The sequence below is a fragment of the Halichoerus grypus genome, chromosome 10, assembly GCF_964656455.1.
Source record: "Halichoerus grypus chromosome 10, mHalGry1.hap1.1, whole genome shotgun sequence".
Lineage (NCBI taxonomy): Eukaryota > Metazoa > Chordata > Mammalia > Carnivora > Phocidae > Halichoerus > Halichoerus grypus.
The window spans coordinates 6982187-7002875 of NC_135721.1; the positions used below are offsets into that span (position 1 = coordinate 6982187).

Consider the following 20689-nt stretch of genomic DNA (forward strand, 5'->3'; position numbering starts at 1 on the left):
ACGTTACCTATAAAGGAAGAAACAACAATATGACTGACAGCTGATTTTTCATCAGAAAACAAGTATCTTCAAAGTGCTGAGAAAAACAAGTGTCAGCTACAATTCCTTAACCAATAAAAGTACCATATAAGATCAGGTGCAAAATAAATTATCTATCCAGACAAAGACAGAAGTTCCCACTCAGACCTTTACTGAAAGAACCCTTTTAGAGTGGGAAGGAAGAAGTAATGGAATAAAAGAGAAGCCACCAATTAGAATAATTACAGTAACTAAAATTTCAAGTAACTGAAAAATTCATGGTCTTAATCTGTGAAGTTTCCACTCTCCTAAAACTGTAACAACACAGATTATAAGATTCTGAATAACAATACATGTGTGATGCATAATGTTTGTAGAGAATAGTATTTCAGATTACTTAGAAATACAGAAATTCTTTCATATATCTGCAAAGAAGTGAGCTGGCTATAAAAGGACATGTGTCTCCCAACCCTCTTTTAGAAGATTATCTACATTTTTAAGTATGGTAATTTTTTTCAACAAGTGTCTGCCTTTATGACTACACTTTCTAAAATCTGATGACTAGCCAAAAATTTGCTATCAGGAAGAAATGTTTCATTAGAATAATCTAGGATCTCAAATATTTCAATAGTTCACTATCCATTTTAAGGTAACCGACACGGAGTGGGTTAATTTGAGATATTTATTGGCATGACTTTAACCAGTATCTACATGGTAATGACTCACAAATTTGCCCCTTGCCTATTTGGGCAATTTATTTTTACAGCTCTGTACCTCAGTTTATTCATCTATAAAACAGAGTTAATGCCAATCACTTACTTCACTGGCTTATCATGAAGATTAAGTGAATTAATTCAAACTGCTCAGAACACTGCTTGGTACATAAACCTCAATGAACATATACCACTAGACCACTATACACGCATGCACGTGTGTGCACACACACAGAACCCCCTGCATGGGCCATGGGGACTTTAAACTTTACTCATTTAAAAAAAAATAAAATGCCTTGCAAACACAGTCTGTTGATTCTCCTCCCCTACTCATTTTTTCTTAGGAAAAGCACTCAAATGCCCCAGGTTAGAAACCTGGGTATCATCCTGATGTTTCCTCTGGCCTTACTCCCCTAGCCCTCTGATACTTAGTGACCCAAACCCATGGATGCAATTTTATCCAAGTCAAGATTTCATTTGGAAACCTCAGACAAATAAGCACGGTATACTTTGGGAACATCTATCCCCCTCTCCGTAACTATAAATCACTGAAGGAAAAGACTTTGTCTAGTTTTGATATACAAAATTTGTATAGCAAATTAATAAAAATGCAAAACTTGACTATAATCTGACATAATGGAAAATGAATATACTTTAAAAATAAGGATGAATCAATCAGAAAGAACAGAAAGAGACATGGAAACAGAAAAGGTTGAAGAAAACAATCAAATAGAAAGAGACATGGAAACAGAAAAGGCTGAAGAAAACAATCCAATACATAGCCAAAGGAGTGTGAATCATAGTCAATCAACCCACTGGCAAATCCATGCCCTGCTGTGGAGATGAGAGCCATTATATATTTGAACAACCACAGAATTCCTCATTATGAGGCCACATTTACCAAACAACTTCCTGATGATGACAATTTCTATGTGAGTCTACCTGCCTACTGAAAGAGAACATATTGGTCATGCCAACACAAGTATTGCAAGCTTTGTGATTATTCCTCACTGTAAACGAATAATGTTCTTGGTCTTATATACCAGTCACATGAGCTTGATTGTTGGGATCTATCCCTGAACCCCCCCCCCCCACAGTGTGTTTGAGTCCACAACGCTAAAGGCCATACTCTAAAGTGCACTAAACTCATGGAGGTTTAATACAACCCTTCCAGCAGCCCATTCACACTCCCAACTTCTCTGTAGTGTTACATGGTTGAGTATCCTCATATATTGATAAATGATTTTCTACCAGATCTCAATATGCCTTCAATAGAAATAAATTTATTTCCAAACCTGTTTCTATACTTACATTCCTTATTTCTACTAATTATTCCACCATCCTCTTCCCTCTCTTAGCTACCCAAAGCCATCAGCACTGCCTTTGACTTTCACTCTCCTTTTCCCATCCTACCACCAGATGGTCAAGCCCTACTGATTCTGCCTCTATAATAGTATGTTGATCTATCTTCTCAGTCTCATTCTTATTTCTATCATTTCACCTCAACTAATCCAATCACCTGATCTACCAGGCTTCAGGGTTCTTCTTTCTCTAATCCATTTTATACCCTACTGCCAGATTAACCTTAAATTCCATTCTGGGTATGTTAATAATCCCCTGCTCAAAAATCTCAATGGCCGGTTAAAGAAAGAATAAATTTATAGCCTAGCACTCACCATCCTCCAGAATCAGAATATTCCAACTAGTATAAATGGTAAAGAGATATTGATCCCCTCTGCCTTCACCAGCAGGGTGAAGCTGGGGGAAAAATCCACTTTCCCCAGTGTATCATATATACTGGGAAATATAAATATGGTTCTTCTGTGTATCATAATACAAAAATATTTGGGTAGCACTGTCCTGACTGACTGATGCCCAACCTTATTTCTATTATTACCATTCTTTCAACAGCAGGAAGAGCACGGAGCAACAATGAGGTGCCTCCCAAATACCTGAAGCAAAACATCCCATCAATCATGATGTTAGAGGCTGGCAATACAGCAGGTCTGGGGAGAAAGTGAAAAGGCAACACCGAGTAACCTCTGGCACGACTATGAGGAGAGGGTACTTAGGTCCATGAACAGTCTTCCCACAGCAAATCACCTACACGGAGGCTGGACGCAGCAGGTGTCAGAGGAACTAGTCATTAAGATCATCCAATCACTGCCTTTTGTTGGATTTCTGTGCTCACCAAACAATTTCCAAATGCTAAATCTGGTTCCTCCTGTAAATTTGTCCGTAGAAAATTAACATGACTAGAACATTATGCTCTGATCAATTTATAATTTTTGCAGTTCCACTCTCAATATACCAATAATTAGATGTGGAGCCCAAAACGCCAAGGGGACAAACCCTGGACCATAAATGTACACTACTATTGTTTTAGTGATCTGGCACCCCCACCAAACAAGCAAACAAATTCTTCCTCATCCTGATTTTAGTGGCAGTGGGGGAATCCCTGAAAAAGTGTTACTAGGCCATCATAGCAATAGTTGCTATTTATTAAAATTCACACAACTCTGGGGTACTCATGAATGTGCATGTGCATTCTTGGGAGAAAGAACTGATATTAGTGTTAGACTAAAACCACCATATGTTCAAACTTTTGAAACATAATTCTGAAAGTAACAAAGACCTAAAACTCAACACTGGCTGGGATATTTGTCAAATTAACAAATCAACATTAGTATGATTACTGTGTCATGCTAAATTGTCATCATGGTGAGAGAATTAATATGGATTCTTCAGACCCAAAGGGGTATGTGCTACTGTAGTTATAATGAAAATAAAAAAGTAAGCCCGATTAGTCCATACAATCAAGTGGTTAATTACTTTTGTGGGCAAAAGAAAGTAAAGAGATAAAAAACACAGGATAAACAAGCAGAGGGAGAGGGCAGGAAAAAAATCCAGGGCTCTCAACAAAAGAGAAAAAGCTTTATTTATCTCTCTGCCCCCCCATTTTTTGGGGTGGGCAGCAAAGCAAGGTTTTGAGGCCAAGATGGCCCTTCTGTGAACATAGTGCACCCCCTCCGCTCCCCTCAACAATTAGTACTTTAGAAAACCCAAAACCAATAAAATACTCTTGTGTAAGAATGTTCATCCTATTTTCCAACTCAGCTACAGAGCTGTTAATGACTACAGTGCTGAAGACACATAACAGAAAGAGTTTAAGCCTCTAACAAACATTGGGGTGTCTATGAACCGCCAGGTGCCAATATCAAAGAAAATCACTGTCTTTGTATCCTCACTTCACACAAAGCAGCTGAGCCAATTCCAGATATTATTAGAAACAAATGTAATGCCCAGTCCTTTATCTCTGATCTCTGCTATATATCCTCACATTTTAGCAGGTGGATACTGAGTGGCCGAAACAGCAAGACAGGAATATTATACCTTCTGTTCAAAGATTCTCAACTCTGTGGGCAAGATATACAGGTTTGGAATGACAGTAATACTAACACTACTTTCCAAATGTCAATCTGCATTAAAAACAATTACACATACACAACCACAAGATACCAAAAGAACCAAGGCTAACACCAGTGTCTGTACTTCCTTCCCCTCAGAGAACTTGCAATTTACTGGGATCCAGAAACTATTCTAGCCAGTGATTTGCAAAGTAAAACAAAAATGACAGTGAGAAAACAAGTTTTCCTTAAAAAGAAAAAACAGGAAGTCAAATTTTAAGTTTGGTACTGACAGACATCCTGATACCTAATAGAAAGCATGTTCTCGTAATTAAAAACAGGTCAAAACTGCCTTGCTAACTTAGTATATGGGTCAAGTTTTGAGATATCCTAGGAAAACTACTAAAAAAAGGTAATAGCTTATACTAGCACATACACCAGTGTACTTTCCTATGAACTTTATCTTTTGTAAGTCTATGACAAACTGGATTAAGCCATTTCTACATTACAGCAATTATATAATTATTTGCAGACTAATTTTTCCATCTATGGCTAACCTATGCCACATACATTTATCTCTGTGGACACACAAACAAACACACACACACACACACACACACACACACACACAGAGTGCTCTAGTCTACCAGCTCTGTTACAGGACACAAAGGGAAGAACAGAGTCAAAAAAGGAGTTTAAAAGACTGTGGTAACAAAATTATTCTGCATTTGGAACTAAATTTATATGGTTTACTGATTATATTCCAATGAACTACGGGGTACAGCACAAAAAAATAACCTTGAAAAATAAAGTAGTGCTTATAGTATAGAGAGGAAAAAATAAAGATGAAGTCCTTATTCTTACATACCCTTAAAGCTTACCAATATTGATCTGAATTGGTTACAATTTATTTTGGGGGCAGCCATAAGAGGATCTCAGGACACAGGTAAACTCCAGACAATAGAATTGGGCCTCACAACTAGGCTTGGTGAGAAAGAAAATGTTACATTAATGTAAAACACATTCTTACACCAGGGAGAGAATTAGAGCAAAGGTAAGAAAGTTCACAAGCCCACAGAGGGAAGGAAGAGTAAGAAAGGAGGCTGAAAAGAAAGGCTGGAAGGTCTCCTAAGTCCCAAGTCCCATTCGGGAACCTGGACTCCTTCTAATATGGTACTAGTTGCAAGATTTTAACAATCAGTAATTATTTCCTCCCCCCAAGTCTTTTAAAGCAATATAAGTATATATCAAAAGAGATAAAAGAGAGCTGCTCTAGTTGAAGACCATGATTGTATAAAGCCCCAATTCTCCCCTACTTCTACACAAAAGAGAATCCAGAGAGGAGAGAGGATTTCAGAAGAATGGGGTCTATAAAGGAAGGCTTTACAACAAAAGGCAGTGGAAATGGAAAAAGCACTTCTCTAGAAAAGTTGAATTTGAGTTCACAGCTAATTGGCTATGTAAGTATGTAAATCAATATGCCTGTTTTCATACAAGTAAACACATCTCATTTATCCATAACTGCACACAGAATAGTGCAAGGAAACAGATGTGAAAGTATTAATAAGCTGTAATTTATAAATGACTATGGAATGAGTGCAGGAGTACCTAAATTATCTTGCAGGATAGGTGTGATTTCAACATACAGAAATGGTAGACAGAAGGCTTTACAAGTGAGAATAGCAGTAAGAAGAGGGATGGAAACAAACTACGGAGTGCTTTGGGCAAACAATTTGGCTGGAGCATAAGGATGGAGTGGTCACAAGTTTCCTTAAGTGAATTTTTATGCCAAACCATTTCTGATTATTTTTTCCATAAGTTGAGAATTTCAGATCAAGGATATATTAACTAACATTTCAACAAATAGTGCAAGGCAACTGAATAGCCACATGGAAAGAATTAAGGCTGGACCCCTACCTTCCCACCATATATAAAAATTGACTCAAAATGGACCAAAAACCTAAATGTAAAACCTAAGATGTAAGAACTCTTAGATGAAAACGTAAGTGTAAATCTTCGTGACTTTGGATTAGGCAATGGTTCCTTACATATTACACCAAGAGCACAAGCAACCGAAGAAAACAAGTTGGGACTTCATCAAAATTAACAACTTTTGTGTTTCAAAGGACACTATCAAGCAAGTGAAAGACGACCTACAGAATGGGAGAATATATCTGTAAATCATATAACTGATAAAGGTATAGGATCCAGAATATATAAAGTACTATTACAACTCAACAAAGACAACCCAATTAAAAACTGAGCAAGGATTTGAACTGACAATTCTCCAAAGACAGACAAATGGCTCGTGAGCATATGAAAATATGCACAACATCCATTAATCATCTAGAAAATGCAAATCAAAAGCACTTCATACCCACTATGACTGTTGGTGAAGATGTAGAGGTACTGGAACTCTAGTGGAAATTTAAAATGGTACGACCACTCTGGCATTATAGCTGTTTCTCAAGTGGTTAAACTGTTATCATATGACCCAGGGATATAACCAAGAGAAATGAAAACACGTCCACACAAAAACGTGTACATGGGGAGCCCCTGGCTGACTCAGTTGGTGGAGCATATGAGTCCTGATCTCAGGGTTGTGAGTTCGAGTCCCATGTTGTGTATAGAGATTACTTAAAAATAAAATCTTAGGGGCACCTAGGTGGCTCAGTCAGTTAAGCCTTGGTTTTGGCTCAGGTCATGATCTCATGGGTCATGGGATCGAGCCCCACGTCACACACTGTGCTCGACGGTGAACCTGCTGGAGCCTGTCTCTCTCTACTTCTCTCTCTGCCCTTCCCCCGACTCATGCGCTCACTCTCTTAAAATAAATAAAATCTTTAAAAAAAAATCTCAGAAAAAAAGTAAGTGTACATGAATGCTCACAGTAGTGTTATTTCAAATAGTCAAAAGATGGAAGCAAGCCATATGCCCAAAGACAGATGACTGGATAAAAAATGTGGTAAATCCATACAATGGAATATTATTCAGGCATAAAAAGGCATGGATGAACCTTTAAGATATTATACTAAGTCAAAGAAAACAGATGCAAAAGGTCATAAGAGTGTATGATTCCATTTATATGATGAAATGTCCAGAATAGGCAAATCTATAGAGACAGAAAGTAAATTAGTAGTTGTCAGGGGCTGGGGGAAGTGGAGATAGGGAATAACTGCTAATGGGCATAGGACTTTTGTGATGATGAAAATGTTCTGGAATTAGATAGTAGTGGCGCTGCACAATTTTGTGAATATGCTAAAAACCATTGAATCATATACTTTAAATAGGTGAATTTTATAGTATTTGAGTTATATTTAAAAGATACACATGGGGGCACCTTGCTAGCTCAGTCAGTAGAGTATGAGACTCTTGATCTCTGGGTTGTGAGTTTGAGCCCCATGCTGAGCATACAGTTTAATTAAAAAAAAAAAAAAAAAGATAAATATGAACCGATACTCCCAAGTCGTTAAATAAAAACAGTGGAAAAAGAAAGCTTCTCTAATATAGACAGTATCTGCAACTAAGACAAATTATTTTGCAAGCACTTCTTTGAAACTAGAGGAAGATCATGAAGCTTCTTTAGAGGAAGAATAGAAAAAAAAGGAAATTATTTGTATAACACTCATTACTATGACTTTAAAATATATGTAAAATATCACTAAAATTTTGAGTGCATTGGCTTTGTCTTATTTTAAAAACAGAATAAACAATAATAGCACACAAGATCAGATGATCAGAGAACACTTGTTAAATGAAAACCATTCAGAGTTTTAGAGATTAATTTTTAACCTCCATCCATCCCTTTAATCCTACTTTCCCCATAAACTCTCTAATCATAAATTCTACCACAGGAAAGACAGTATTATATCCTATGGAAAAAGATGTCTTATTTTATTTATTTATTTTTTAAAAAGATTGTATTTATTTTTATGAAAGAGCACACGCGAGCGCTGGGGGTGGGGGGTTGGGGGGAGGCGGCAGAGGGAGCAGACTCCCTGCTGAGCAGGGAGCCGGGGCTCCAGCTCAGGACCATGAGATAATGACCTGAGCCATCAACCGCCTGAGCCACCCAGGTGCCCTTATTTTATTTTTTTTAAGTAGGCTCTGTGCCCAACGTGGGGCTTGATCGCATGACCCTGGAGATCAAGAGTTGCATGTTCTACCAACTAAGCCAGCCAGGCACCTCCTACGGAAAAGTATTTGAGAACCTATACTAACAATTCTTAGTAGGTCCTCTAAAGACTCAACAGATTTGGGGGTTGGATATGCTGCTTTGATATCTTGAAAGGAAACTATTTCTATCAATAGGTGAAATAAGCTTTATAAACATTTGCCAGGCCATTCAGATTAAAAGCAGAAATTCTCAGAAGTCTGTGTCAGACAAAAATGAATCACGAAGTGTTTTTTTTTTTGACATCCGCATAAAAAGGATCACCTTTTTCTTCCCCAAAATGTACAGCTGGTTATAAATAAAACAGAGGTAGAGCCTTCACTTTCACCTGCTGAGTTATTCAAACTGCACCAGGTTACTCTGTACTATATATTAATTTATTTTTTAGGAGATTTTATACGTAATCTCTACATCCAACATGGGGCTCGAACTCAACCCCCAGAGATCAAGGGTTGCACGCTCCCAACTAAGCCAACCAGAAGCCTCGTTCTGCACTATTTACACACAGCAATAAAGATAAAAAAACCATAACAAGAAATAATAGAAAAATAAATGTCATTTTCTTGACATAGCCTCATCTCTGTGCAAAATAAACGAAATGCAAACTTGGATAAACAAAAGAAATTTGCCAAACAAATAAATACTGCTACTTAAATATGTTCTTTACTCTTAAACTCAGCCATTGAACACAGCCAATGCACATTCCTCTACCTCTTTCCCCCATCTACTGAAGTTGTTATTTTCCTGATCATTTCTCTAATTAAATCGTTCCCAAGTTTTCTTCTACCTCAAATATTTTGGCAGGTATGGGGGAAGGAGGAGGAAATAAAAATTTCCCGGGGACCATCAAGTAGTTTGATAAAGGCTCCCGTCTTAATTTGAAGTCACTTCAACATAGCAGCATTTCCCATTTCAAATGTCAGTCCCTGGATGTTTAAATATTGTGTTTAAAAAGTTAAACATAGTAAAAACTAAATTACATTAACAATAACTTTCACACAGCATGATTATATTAACTGGATAGTCAATCCTGCCAAACTCTCTTAAGTTTTTGACATCACCAAGAACCAAATACCTGGTCTCTGTAATCAGCCTCCAAATAATCTAAAGTATATTCTGATTAAAGGATGCATAAACCCTTAACTGTAACCTTTCTAACCTCTTCATTAGTCCATCAGAATTATGAGAGGGGAACACATGCATGGAAGATCTAAAAAATATATTGCTAGGGATGCCTGGCTGGCTCAGTCGGTGGAGTGTGTGACTCTTGATCTTGGGGTTGTGGGTTCAAGCCCCACACTGGGTGTAGAGAGTATTTAAAAAATAAATAAATAAATAAATGTTGTTAAATACTTGGAAATAGTACCAAGCTGAGAGATCAGAACACCATATATACATACACACACATATATATATGTATATATATATAGCTAGCAGCAGGTGTCTAATACTGTAGTTCTTAAAAGAACAAAACTGTTCTGAGCTGTGTTCAAATAATGGCTGTTTGGTGAATAAGCAAAACAAGACGGAAAGTGGAAGTATTAATACTAGATGAGAAACACCAGCAAGAACAACTTGGCCAGTAAAAAGTCTAATCTGAAAATCAGTATCATTAGTTTTAAAGCATTTTCACGTACTTCCCCACTTACTTCCCAGGGTTTCCCTAACATTTATAAACAGCAATCTAAGACTGTCCTTTAAGAAACAAGCATTTACATTAAATTTATATTAGCCCTTATAGTCAGGGATGCCTGGATGGCTCAGTAAGTGTCTGCTTTCGGCTCAGGTCATGATCCCAGGGTCCCACATCAGGCTCTTTGCTCAGCGGGGAGCCTGCTTCTTACCTCTGCCTGCTGCTCCCCCAGCTTGTGCTCTCTCTCCTCTCTCTCTCTCTCGCTGACAAATAAATAAAATCTTAAAAAAAAAAAATCCTTATAGTCATGTTCTTACCACCTGCACCACTGTTTCCCCATTTCTCCAAGTAAAGCCTACATAAACATACAGAAGAGAGAACGTTCACAGTTAAAGTTAGTAAACTAAGGATAATAAGATACTTATTTAGTACCAAATCCAACTGGAGTAAAAGGTTCAGAGGACGAAAAGATCATGGAATACAGCTCATGTGAATAGAAAAACTGAAATGTATAGTGAAGATCTGTGTGAAAGAAAAGTTTCATTGAGATGCTTCAACCGTGCTAACAGCTGACCCATCTCCAAAAGCTTTGTAACTTTCAAACCTAAATGAAACCAACTGCAAAAGACCATTATCTACATATTTCATTCATGTCAACTCTGCTTTGGGGTTGGGAATTCAGGAGTAAAAAGAGAGATCATCTTAACCTTACATTACCATTCTCAATGTAAGGAAGAAGTCATTCCAACATACCAGTTCTTTCATTTTTTCAGGAATAGGGACTCTTTAATACTCAATATCTAAAACCAACTTTTCCTTTTTCTTTGTTACCAAATCTGTGACTTTTCCTGGTCCCCAAGCCTATATTCTTAAAATAATTTAAGGGATGAAGGGATGGGGCAATGAGAAGGAGAAGGTTTTACAAATTTCATTTTCACCACATAATGAGTGACAACTACTCAGAAAATTGCTCAATCACCCTGTGATGATCACAGTGATGATCAGCAAGTTTCAAAGCAGAATCCCCACAGAGTAGCAGCAATTTTCAAAGTGTGGTCTGGGGACCTTTAAGAGTCTCTCTTGCACTCTTTGGGGAAGGGGAAACAAAGTCAAACCATTTTCACAATACTAAGATGCTTTTTGCTTTTTCATGGTCACTGTTAGATGAGTGTAGTTTTCCAGAAGCTACAAGAGATGGGATACTGCAATAGATATAATGTAAAGCAATGCCACTATTTACTTTTTTTTCTCTTTAAAAGTTATTATTCCACTTATATGAGGTATCTAGAGTAGTCAAATTTAGAGATGGAAAGTAGAACGGTGGCTGCCCAAAGGGGAGAATAAGGAGTTCAGTTGGAGAAGATGAAAAAGTTCTGGAGATGGGTGGTGGTGATGGTTGCACAAAGTAAATGTACTTCATGCCCTAGAACTGTACACTTAAAATAGTAAATTTTATGTTATGTATATTTCACCACAATTTTTAAGACCACACATTATGTTAATTTCTAGTGAGTTTATTATTCCAAATGCATTCTAAATGGATTACAAAATTCTCACTTTTAATTTCTAATAATGTAAACATCTACAGGTATAAAACAAAAGCTTTTGGGTTCTACAATATGTTTAGGTTTGTCTTGAATCCAAGAACTTTGAAAACCACTGCCCTATAAGTAGGGTTGGCTGGCTCAGTTGGTAGAGCATGAGACTCTCGATCTTGGGGTGGTGGGTTTGAGCACCACCTTGGGCACAGAGTTTACTAAAAACAAAAGACAAAAAAAAAAAAAAAACAACACTGCTCTGGAGTATTGGTCACTTATGTAAGTCTTCCACCATAACCCATAACTCCATCAATCTAACATTCATCACCAAATAAAAACAAAAGCTAAGGTGACAAGTCTATCAGCCCTTTCTCTGAGGTGGATATCGAAACCTTTCCATACATGCTTTTATCTTGACATCAGCTAGGTTTCACTGTATCTTGCTACAGGTTTTAAAGGCATTCAATCACAGCAGTGTAAAATATCATACCCCTAATTCATGGCAACCACCAACTACAGTGAACACCCCTATACCCACCACCCAGATTTTACTATTAACCTTTTGGCGTACTTGCTTTATCACATACTCATCCATTTCTATTAGTTTTCACATAAACTGAAGACACCAGTATGTGCATCACTAGTTCTTTTCCTTTTGAAGCAAAATTTATATAAAATGAAATGCATAAACATTAGGTGTACATTTGGTGAGTTTTCACAAATGCATATACTGGTGGAACTCAAACCCATATCAACATAAAGAACATTACAATCACCAAAGAAAGTTCCCTCCAGTCAAGTCAATCTCTGCCTCCATCTGCACAGAGGCCACCATCCTTCTGACTTTTCACCCATAGACTACTTCTGCTTTTTCTAGAATTTCACATAAATGAAATTACACAATGTACTTTTTAAAAGAAATTTTATTTATTTATTTGAGAGAGAATGTGTGAGCGCAGGAGCGGTGGGGGTGGAGCGGCAGAGCGAGAGGGAGAAGCAGACAAGCAAGACTGCCTGTTGAGCAGGGACCCTGATGGGGCGCTTGATCCCAGAACCCTGAGATCATGACCTGAGCCGAAGGCAGGCACTTAACTGACTGAGATGCCCAAGTGCCCACACGATGGACTTTTTTGCGCAGCTTCTTTTATTTAGCATGTTTCTGAAATTCACCTATATTGTAGTGTATAGCAACAGTCCATTCCTTTTTATTGCTGAGTACTATTCCATTGTGTGAATATACCACAGTTTACTCGCTTTACTATTAATGGACTGTTGCCAGTCTTTTGCTCTCAGAATAAAGCTGTTATTAACATTCTTGTCCAGGTCTTTTTCTGGACCTACATCTTCATCCCTCTTATGTAAATACCCAGGAGTGGAATTTCTAGGAGGAAAAAACCTTTTTAATTACGGAAAATTTCAAACACACGCAAGAGAGAGAATAGTATAATGGATTCCCATTAAAACCAGCTGCACCTATACTGATTCATAAACCCTCGTTTCATTTATGCCCCCACCCATTATTTGAAAGTTCTAGATATCATCATTTTGTCTTGAAATACTTCAACATGCAAACAATGTTTTCAAGTCCGGTCAGATTATTTATCATGAAATATTCAAGAAAACTTCATCATTGGGGCACCTGGGTGGCTCAGTCGTTAAGCGTCTGCCTTCGGCTCAGGTCATGATCCTAGGGTCCTGGGATCAAGCCCCGCATTGGGCTCCCTGCTCGGCAGAAAGCCTGCTTCTCCCTCTCCCTCTCCCTCTGCTTGTGTTCCCTCTCTCACTGTCTGTCTCTCTGTCAAATAAATAAATAAAATATTTAAAAAAAAAAAGAAAGAAAAGAAAGAGGGCGCCTGGGTGGCTCAGTTGGTTAAGCGACTGCCTTCGGCTCAGGTCATGATCCCGGAGTCCCGGGATCGAGTCCCGCATCGGGCTCCCTGCTCGGCGGGGAGTCTGCTTCTCCCTCTAACCCTACCCCCTCTTGCACTCTCTCTCTCTCTCTCAAATAAATAAATAAATAAATAAATAAATAAATAAAAGAAAAGAAAACTTCATCATTGATTTACCTACGGATTAAGAGTATAAAGTATCAATGAATGAACTATAATTTTTCTTCTCTTGATATATCTTAAATGATGCCTTCTCTACCATTCCTCCTTAATACCTAGACAGTCAATGGTACAAATATATATTCTGTTCTTACCCTGAAACAAGTAGAGCTAAACACAAAACCTGGTATTGAGAAATATCACATAAGAACATCAATATGATCAAGCTGATCTCCGAACTGTTAAGCACCTTGAATTAACTAATCCCATGCTATGGTACCATTTTATAAGTGAAACTATATATGAGACTTAAAAAAAAGTCTGGTAACTAGCCCTTTCTGAGAACAAAGGTAGTCCTCATTACCTCCAATACTGAACAAGGAGCTAAAATTTGAACCCTTCCTGTCACTAGATTTTTGTTAGCCTCAAAAACCTATCTGTGCTGGAGAGGATAAGGGGAAATGGCCATTCTCAACAACTGCTGATGACAGTGCAAATGCACACAATCTTTTCAGAGGGTTATGTGGAAAAAAGAAAAGCCCATCTTTTGATTTGGAAATTTCACTTCCAAGAACCTAACCTAAGTAAATCCTAGCATAAAGCATGCAGCAAGGATGTTCTTCCCAGTGTTGTTTATAATGGAGAAAAATTGTTTACAACCCAAATGTTCAATAGAGCATTAGTATAATTATGCAACATCCAAATAAACACACACCAAGGGTTTAAAAGCCTGGAACCACATATGCATATGCACATATACATATAAAAATAGCATATATGGCAGTTATGAATGAGAGGGGAATATTTGCTGTTCATCAATTTAATCACCTCTTCCTAATAAATGTCATTATAATTTCAGTTGCATCTTTTTAATCTGTGCCAAGTTTTTCAAAGAGCAAAGCTTAGAGCTTTGGAAGCAACCATGATACACATCCTTGAAAATACAACACTCAATGATTAAGTTCCAGAAAAGTGAACTCTACAGAGTTAAAATAGCACACACACAATAGTAACAAGAAAAAAAAAAATGACTAAAGTCTAGACAAAGGGTTCTGACAGATGCCAACATGTTAGTAAGAACCCAAAGGGAGGGGCGCCTGGGTGGCTCAGTCGGTTAAGGGTCTGCCTTTGGCCCAGGGAGCCTGCTTCTCCCTCTCCTTCCTGTTCCTGCTTTCTCTCGCTGTCTCTCTCGCAAATAAATAAAATCTTAAAAAAGAACCCAAAGGAAGGCATTATACAATCTAGTACAACTTAATACTGCTCACTTTATTCATGATCCAGCCCAGAGTTTCTCAACCTTGGCATTACTGACACTTTGGGCTGGGTAATTCTTTGTTGTTGTGGATTTTCCTGTGCATTATATGATGCTTAGCAGTATTCGGGCCTCTAACTCACCATATGTTAGTAGCACCCTTCGTTCCCACTCTTGACAAGCAAAAACTGTCTCCAGAACTTGCTAAATGTCCCCCAAGGGGTAAATTCACCCTGGTTGAGAACCACTGATCTAACTTCATACTTACATGTCTGTACGCACAACATTCCATTCCATCTCACTCTTAAAAAAACAACTCTTGGCTTCAAGGAGCTAACAATATAAAGGCAAGATGCTAGAGTCAAGAAGTTTTAGAATTTTATGCGATATCCTGTATATAAGGAGGGCTTCAAAATTATAGACTCTGGGAGTTTTGTCCACCAGAGAGACCTATCTTCCCTCCTTCACAACTTACAGACATAATGGCCTATATTAAACTGTACAAATTCCTCAAAACAGAGATTCACACTGTAATCTTCAGTCAGCTACCCTGTATTTAGGGCAAAATGGGTTTCACTTAATTTCATCTGGAGTCAGACCACTTGGGTTCAAATCCCTGCTCTACCATTTACTAGCTTCGTGATGTTGACCAAGTTATTTAACTTCCTCATGCCTCGGTTCTCTCAAGTTTAAAACAGAAATAATACTATCAACTTAACTTATGGGAACAAAATGAATATAAATTGCTTAAAATAGTGCTTAGTGTATAGTAAATGCCCAATAAATGTCAGTTACTTGATATTATTTTAACTACAAACCTATTAAGGCAGGCACCATCATCATCAATTTATAGATGAAGAAACAGGCCAAGAGATTAAGAAACTTGCCCGTGGTCACAAAACTGTAAGGCTGTGGTGCAATGATTCAAAAACAGTCCGTATGATTCTAGGGCCCATAATTTTTCCATTATGTCAATAAAACTACATTAAGATTCATTAACTATCAAGATCAGTCTTACTTCAAAATAATAACCAACACAAGACACATTTTCATTAAAAGATTAATTTAGAACCCTTAACTAAATTCAAGCATATTACTGAATTAAGGTCACATTGCTTTTACACACAGACACAACTTTCACAGTTTTGTTATCCCATTTTAAATTATTCTTATTTACATACACCTTAGTTTCATACATTATTTATATGTTATACCAAACCAGCTTATTAAAATTAGTCTACTAAGAGACCATCAACACCCAAGGATAACATGGGGTTGTCTGAGACAGACGTTATCTTGTATACGTTCTCTAAGTGTCTTGTTCTTACTCCAAGGTCACTGACTTTGTAGATGACAAATTTTGTTACCAAGTCCCAGAAGGCTCTGGTGAACCTTTTGATTTCTTTGATTTGCCCTTACCTCACACCTAAGTTCTTGATGACTCCCAAACACCCCACATATGCTATTTACACTGCGTGGTTGTCAAACAACTTATTAATCTTTCTTGCTTAAACTTTGCTACTCCCAATAAACCAACAACTCATGCATCACCTCCTCCTCCTGAAACCATTTTGCTATAGTTGTTAGTTTTCCAACATTTCATACACTGTCAATGACATGTTCTTCAACCTGGACTTCAAAAATTACTCATTTTAGAGTTGGAAGAAAGTCAGAACAGAGGTCGAATGGCTAGGATCTGTAGAACTTTCTAGTCCCCCAAAATGAGAATGAAAAGAGACCCAGAAACTTAGCCCAACCCTCTGGTTTCACAAACAACCCTGAGAGACCGGTAACTGGGTGAAATCTCTAACCTCTCTAAGATACTACGAAGAGTTTGGTCTTGGCCATTTGGGCCCTCTTTAATCTCCTTTGCTCTTTCAATTACTCATTTGGACTTTAGCATTTTTTCCTGCCTCTACAGTTCAGTATCCTCTCTCAATACAGTGATTATCAAGAGTTGAAAGTTGTCCTCTATGGTCATTTTGAGTAAATAGTCCAAATAATTCCACCCCAACCTACTGCTCTATAAAAGAGAAAGGCTAAGAATCTCTGCTATTTAGGATCAAAATTTTGCCCATCCTTCAGGTTACTCTTTTACTAGTCTTCTATAACAAGTCAGTTGCACTTACTTTCTCCACACCAAATTCGCCTTCCTGTTCACCAAAGGAAAAAAGAGAAAATCTCATTTTAGCACCCATGTTCAGAAATCTCATGTTTCACCCTTCTTTCCTCATTATTTTGGTAGAATCTGCATTAAATTACTAACTTATCAATCATCAGGCTTTGCTCACTAGTCTATCACTTCCTCCTTGTCTGTCAGTTAAGGTTACAAGCCGGTAATTAGCACTCAAACCATGAATTCTAGATGCTGCGACATGTACGCCATTCAAAAACCATTCAAAAAAAAAAAACCATTCAAAAATCTTCAATGCCTCCCTCACTGTCAACCAAATGAAGAAATCTCACTCTGACATTCTCTTATATGGTTCCAACCTCCCTTTCCCGACTCTCCTCTATCAAAGCTCACTCCAATACCACGCTTTGTGAAGCCTGTCCTGAGGTTTCGGTTTCCTTTGAACTACATAGCATTTTGTTCATAAGCATCTTATGGGAATTATATACTTGGGAATTTCTCTCATGCACTCTGTATTATCAATTATTAGAGGACAAAATCTATGGTTCTTCGTTTTTTTCTTCCCCATACTGCTTAGCAAAGTGCCTTGCACATACGAAGCTCTCAAAAACAGTTGCCAACTTGAAGATGGGCTTTCCCAAGATTTCTTTATAGGCTGCACATCAAGTCACAATTAGTTTCTGAAGCCATTTTGTTAATAAAAATATTTTACTTACATCTTGGCGTCTCCAACGAATCAAACTAAACTCTATTTCACTTCGTATAAAAAAAAATTGTCCTCATTTCAGGGGTTCTCTCCTATTGAAATGATCTCTAGAAAAGTCTAACATACCTGGTCTTTCAAGTCACTTGTCAACTAAGCAAAACTCTACTCACGTCATCATAAAAACTAAATTTATAAGAAGCACCAAATAAAACAGATATTCCTTTGGCCCAGAGTTCACTTGCTAGAGAACAGGAAAAGCTCTGTGGTAATTCTGAATTGCTGCAAGGTAAGTAACAAAACACGAAGTAATAACTGAACAGAAAGACACTGAAACATGCTGTGAGAGCACCCAAGTCCTATATATATACATAGAAAAGCCTCTCCTTAACACATGGAATTTGTAGGAGTCTGCCCTTGCTCACAGAGTCAATGTTCTCAATAACCATTACCATATGCTACTGAAGTCTGCCATCTCTTTCAAGTTGGCAAATTTCTTGAAGTCAAGCAGCAGCAATTCAGTTTGAAAAGCTTTTAAAGGGCCTCCTCCATGCCAGGGAGGGAGCGGAAGCTAAGGAGACCTATAAATATAACATAAAGTACACTCTCTGCATCGCCCCTTTACCTGCTATCTCCGTTAGCCAGGACTTTGACCAGATCACCCATTATTTGTATTAGAAAACTAGGTTAAATAAGTAAAAAAAAATTTCCTGCCATTTGTTATCTGATGGGGCAAGAACGAGAGGGTTGGGAAGGAAAGAGGCATTTTCTCTTCTATTGCCTCCTGAATAATCACCAATCTAGCACACTTGCCTTTCAAAGCCCACCTAAAACGCCCAAAATCAGTAGGCCTTTTGTAAAAGTTGTACTTAAAAAAACACTCCAGGATATAAAGCTGGCATTTAAAATTTAAAACCTTATGTTACCGATCAAAAGCTCCAATGCCATGACAAAGCTAAAAATGTTCTCTCTCACTAATAAGAGTGAATCAGAGCAGTCACCTACTCCACCCAATGCTAAGACTGGACAGTTCACAACCTGGACAGCTTTCCTTGCCTGCTCCACACCAGAAATGAATTTGATTCGATTCATTAGTGTTGAAATGTAACTACATAATAGCGAGAAAATGTTATCAAATACTGACATTTATCAGGACATTTTGTCCTTTGGATTTATCTGTACCTTCTTCACAGTTACCCAACTTTCCCCACCCCCTCCACTCCTTTTAGCACGGAAAAGCTCAACAGACACTGTTACTTGAAAAATGAAGTATCTGTTCAGATTTTTGAAGTAAATTTCCATTACTAGGTTTGGGAGGAAAACCTACTACACACACATTGTCTCTATCGAAAAGCTGCCTGCACCTTCTTTCCAATAGGCTGGAGCCTGTGAGTTGATTCCGTTCATTTAAAGGGTTCCCAGATCTCCTCAGTACTCTTAGGAAAATGATTTTCAGTCTTGCAAAAACCTACTTGGATGTTTCAAAGTTACACAGTTTGGGAGCAACCCAGCATCTGGGCAAAGATCTGCTCACCTCTGGAAAAGCAGCTTTCTGAGTCTCAAGAACTGAAACAACACATTCAGGAGGCCAAGGCTCACCTTCTAAGATCCTCCACACGTCGGCAGACAATTAGGCAAGCCCCGGCCCACGTTTCTTTCCCATTCCCGTGAAATTCTCAATGAAAGGCCTCCCACACAAAAGGGCCCTGGCGCCCCAGTCGCACAATTCCCCGGCTCCCGCAACCCCTTCTCTCCCCAGCCCGGACGAGTGCAGACTCACCAGCACCGTGGTGCAGATGGACCTCAGCTCAGACTCCACTTTCTCCCGATAGTCCTTAATCAGCTGCAACTTCTTGTCCGAGGTGTCGGTTTTCTGCTCGATGCTCGAGATGACCCTCCAGGCGGACCTGCGGCCCCCGACCACGTTTTTGTAGGCCACCGAGAGCAGGTTGCGCTCCTCGTTGGACAGCTCGGCGCCCTGCTCGGTCACGGCCTTCATGCAGGTGGCCATGTCGTCGTAGCGCTCGGCCTGTTCGGCCAGCTTCGCCTTCTGGATCAGCTCCGTCTTCTCCATGGGGACGCGGAGAGGAGAGCGAGGGCGAGCACCGACCCGGATCGGGAGGAGGCGTGCGGACGGCCTGCGGGTGGGCGGGCGGGGGCGCGGACAGAAAGGCGGGGGCGGCGCCGTCAGACAATGCGCCCGCCACCCGGGGCCGCCCGCCGCCCGCCAGCCGCCCCTTTTGTCCGTCCCCGCACGCGCCACCCAGTTGAATTTCCCTCCCCCGCCCACGCTCCCCGCCAGCGCCCGGGAGGCCGAGGGGCGCCCCGCGGAGGCGGCCCGCGGTAAGGGGAGGAGGAAGGGCCGCTCCCGCGCCCGCCCGGCCCAAGATGGAAGCGGCCGTTGGCCCACACCTTGCCGCCAGAGCCGTCCCTGAGAGCGGCGTCGAGGCCGGCCGCTCCCGAGGGTCGGCCTCCCGCCCTGCCCTCAGGCCCGGCCAGGCCCAGGAGGGCCAGGGGCGACCGTGGCGCTCACCTTCACGTCTCCGCGGCCGCGGCGCGAGTCCCACCACTTTGATCGGCTTTTGGCTTTAGCCGAGGACCCTCCCGTCTCAGCCTACCCCGGAGCCGAGGGACGGGCCGCCGCGCCGCTGCCCTTGCCCCTGCCGCCCAATGACGCGCCGAGATGCTCCCGAGAGTCCCGCCTCCAGATCCGCGGCTGGCCAATGAAGACTGAGCGCGCGGAAGGGGGCAAAGAGGGCGGGGCGGGAGGGGAAGCGGAGGCTAGGAGGGTGGGTCGGCTTGGGCAAGTTCGGTTGGCCGGCAGGCTGCGGCTTCGGCCACGGGGTTTCCTCCAATTAGATCCAGGGTAAAAGGACGTCACTGTTGCCATGGCGATGCTGTTACCAACTCCCCTCATCCTCCCCGCCACCCGCAGCACTTGTGGGTGCGGCACGGGAGCGGGAGGCTCGCCCCACCTCTCCCGCGGTGGCCGTGTCTGCTGCTGCAGCCCCGCCGCGGATGGTGCATTGCATCTTGAGGGCTAATGCAGCCGCGGCTCGCCTCGGCTCT

At 40.1% G+C, this 20689-nt stretch overlaps 1 protein-coding gene across 1 annotated transcript in view; it reads right to left on the minus strand.

Annotated features, from left to right (window-relative positions):
• The window catches only part of YWHAQ (tyrosine 3-monooxygenase/tryptophan 5-monooxygenase activation protein theta), a 36671-nt gene extending 16363 nt beyond the window's left edge, over window positions 1–20308 (minus strand). Inside the window, exons 1-2 of the mRNA XM_036097545.2 lie at window positions 20154–20308; window positions 19401–19758 (exon numbers count right to left, since the gene is read on the minus strand). Of these exons, the coding sequence (XP_035953438.1) occupies window positions 19401–19694 (294 nt within the window). The 5' untranslated portion in view covers window positions 19695–19758; window positions 20154–20308. The remainder of the gene's footprint in view (window positions 1–19400; window positions 19759–20153) is intronic.
• Window positions 20309–20689: the final 381 nt, after the last annotated feature.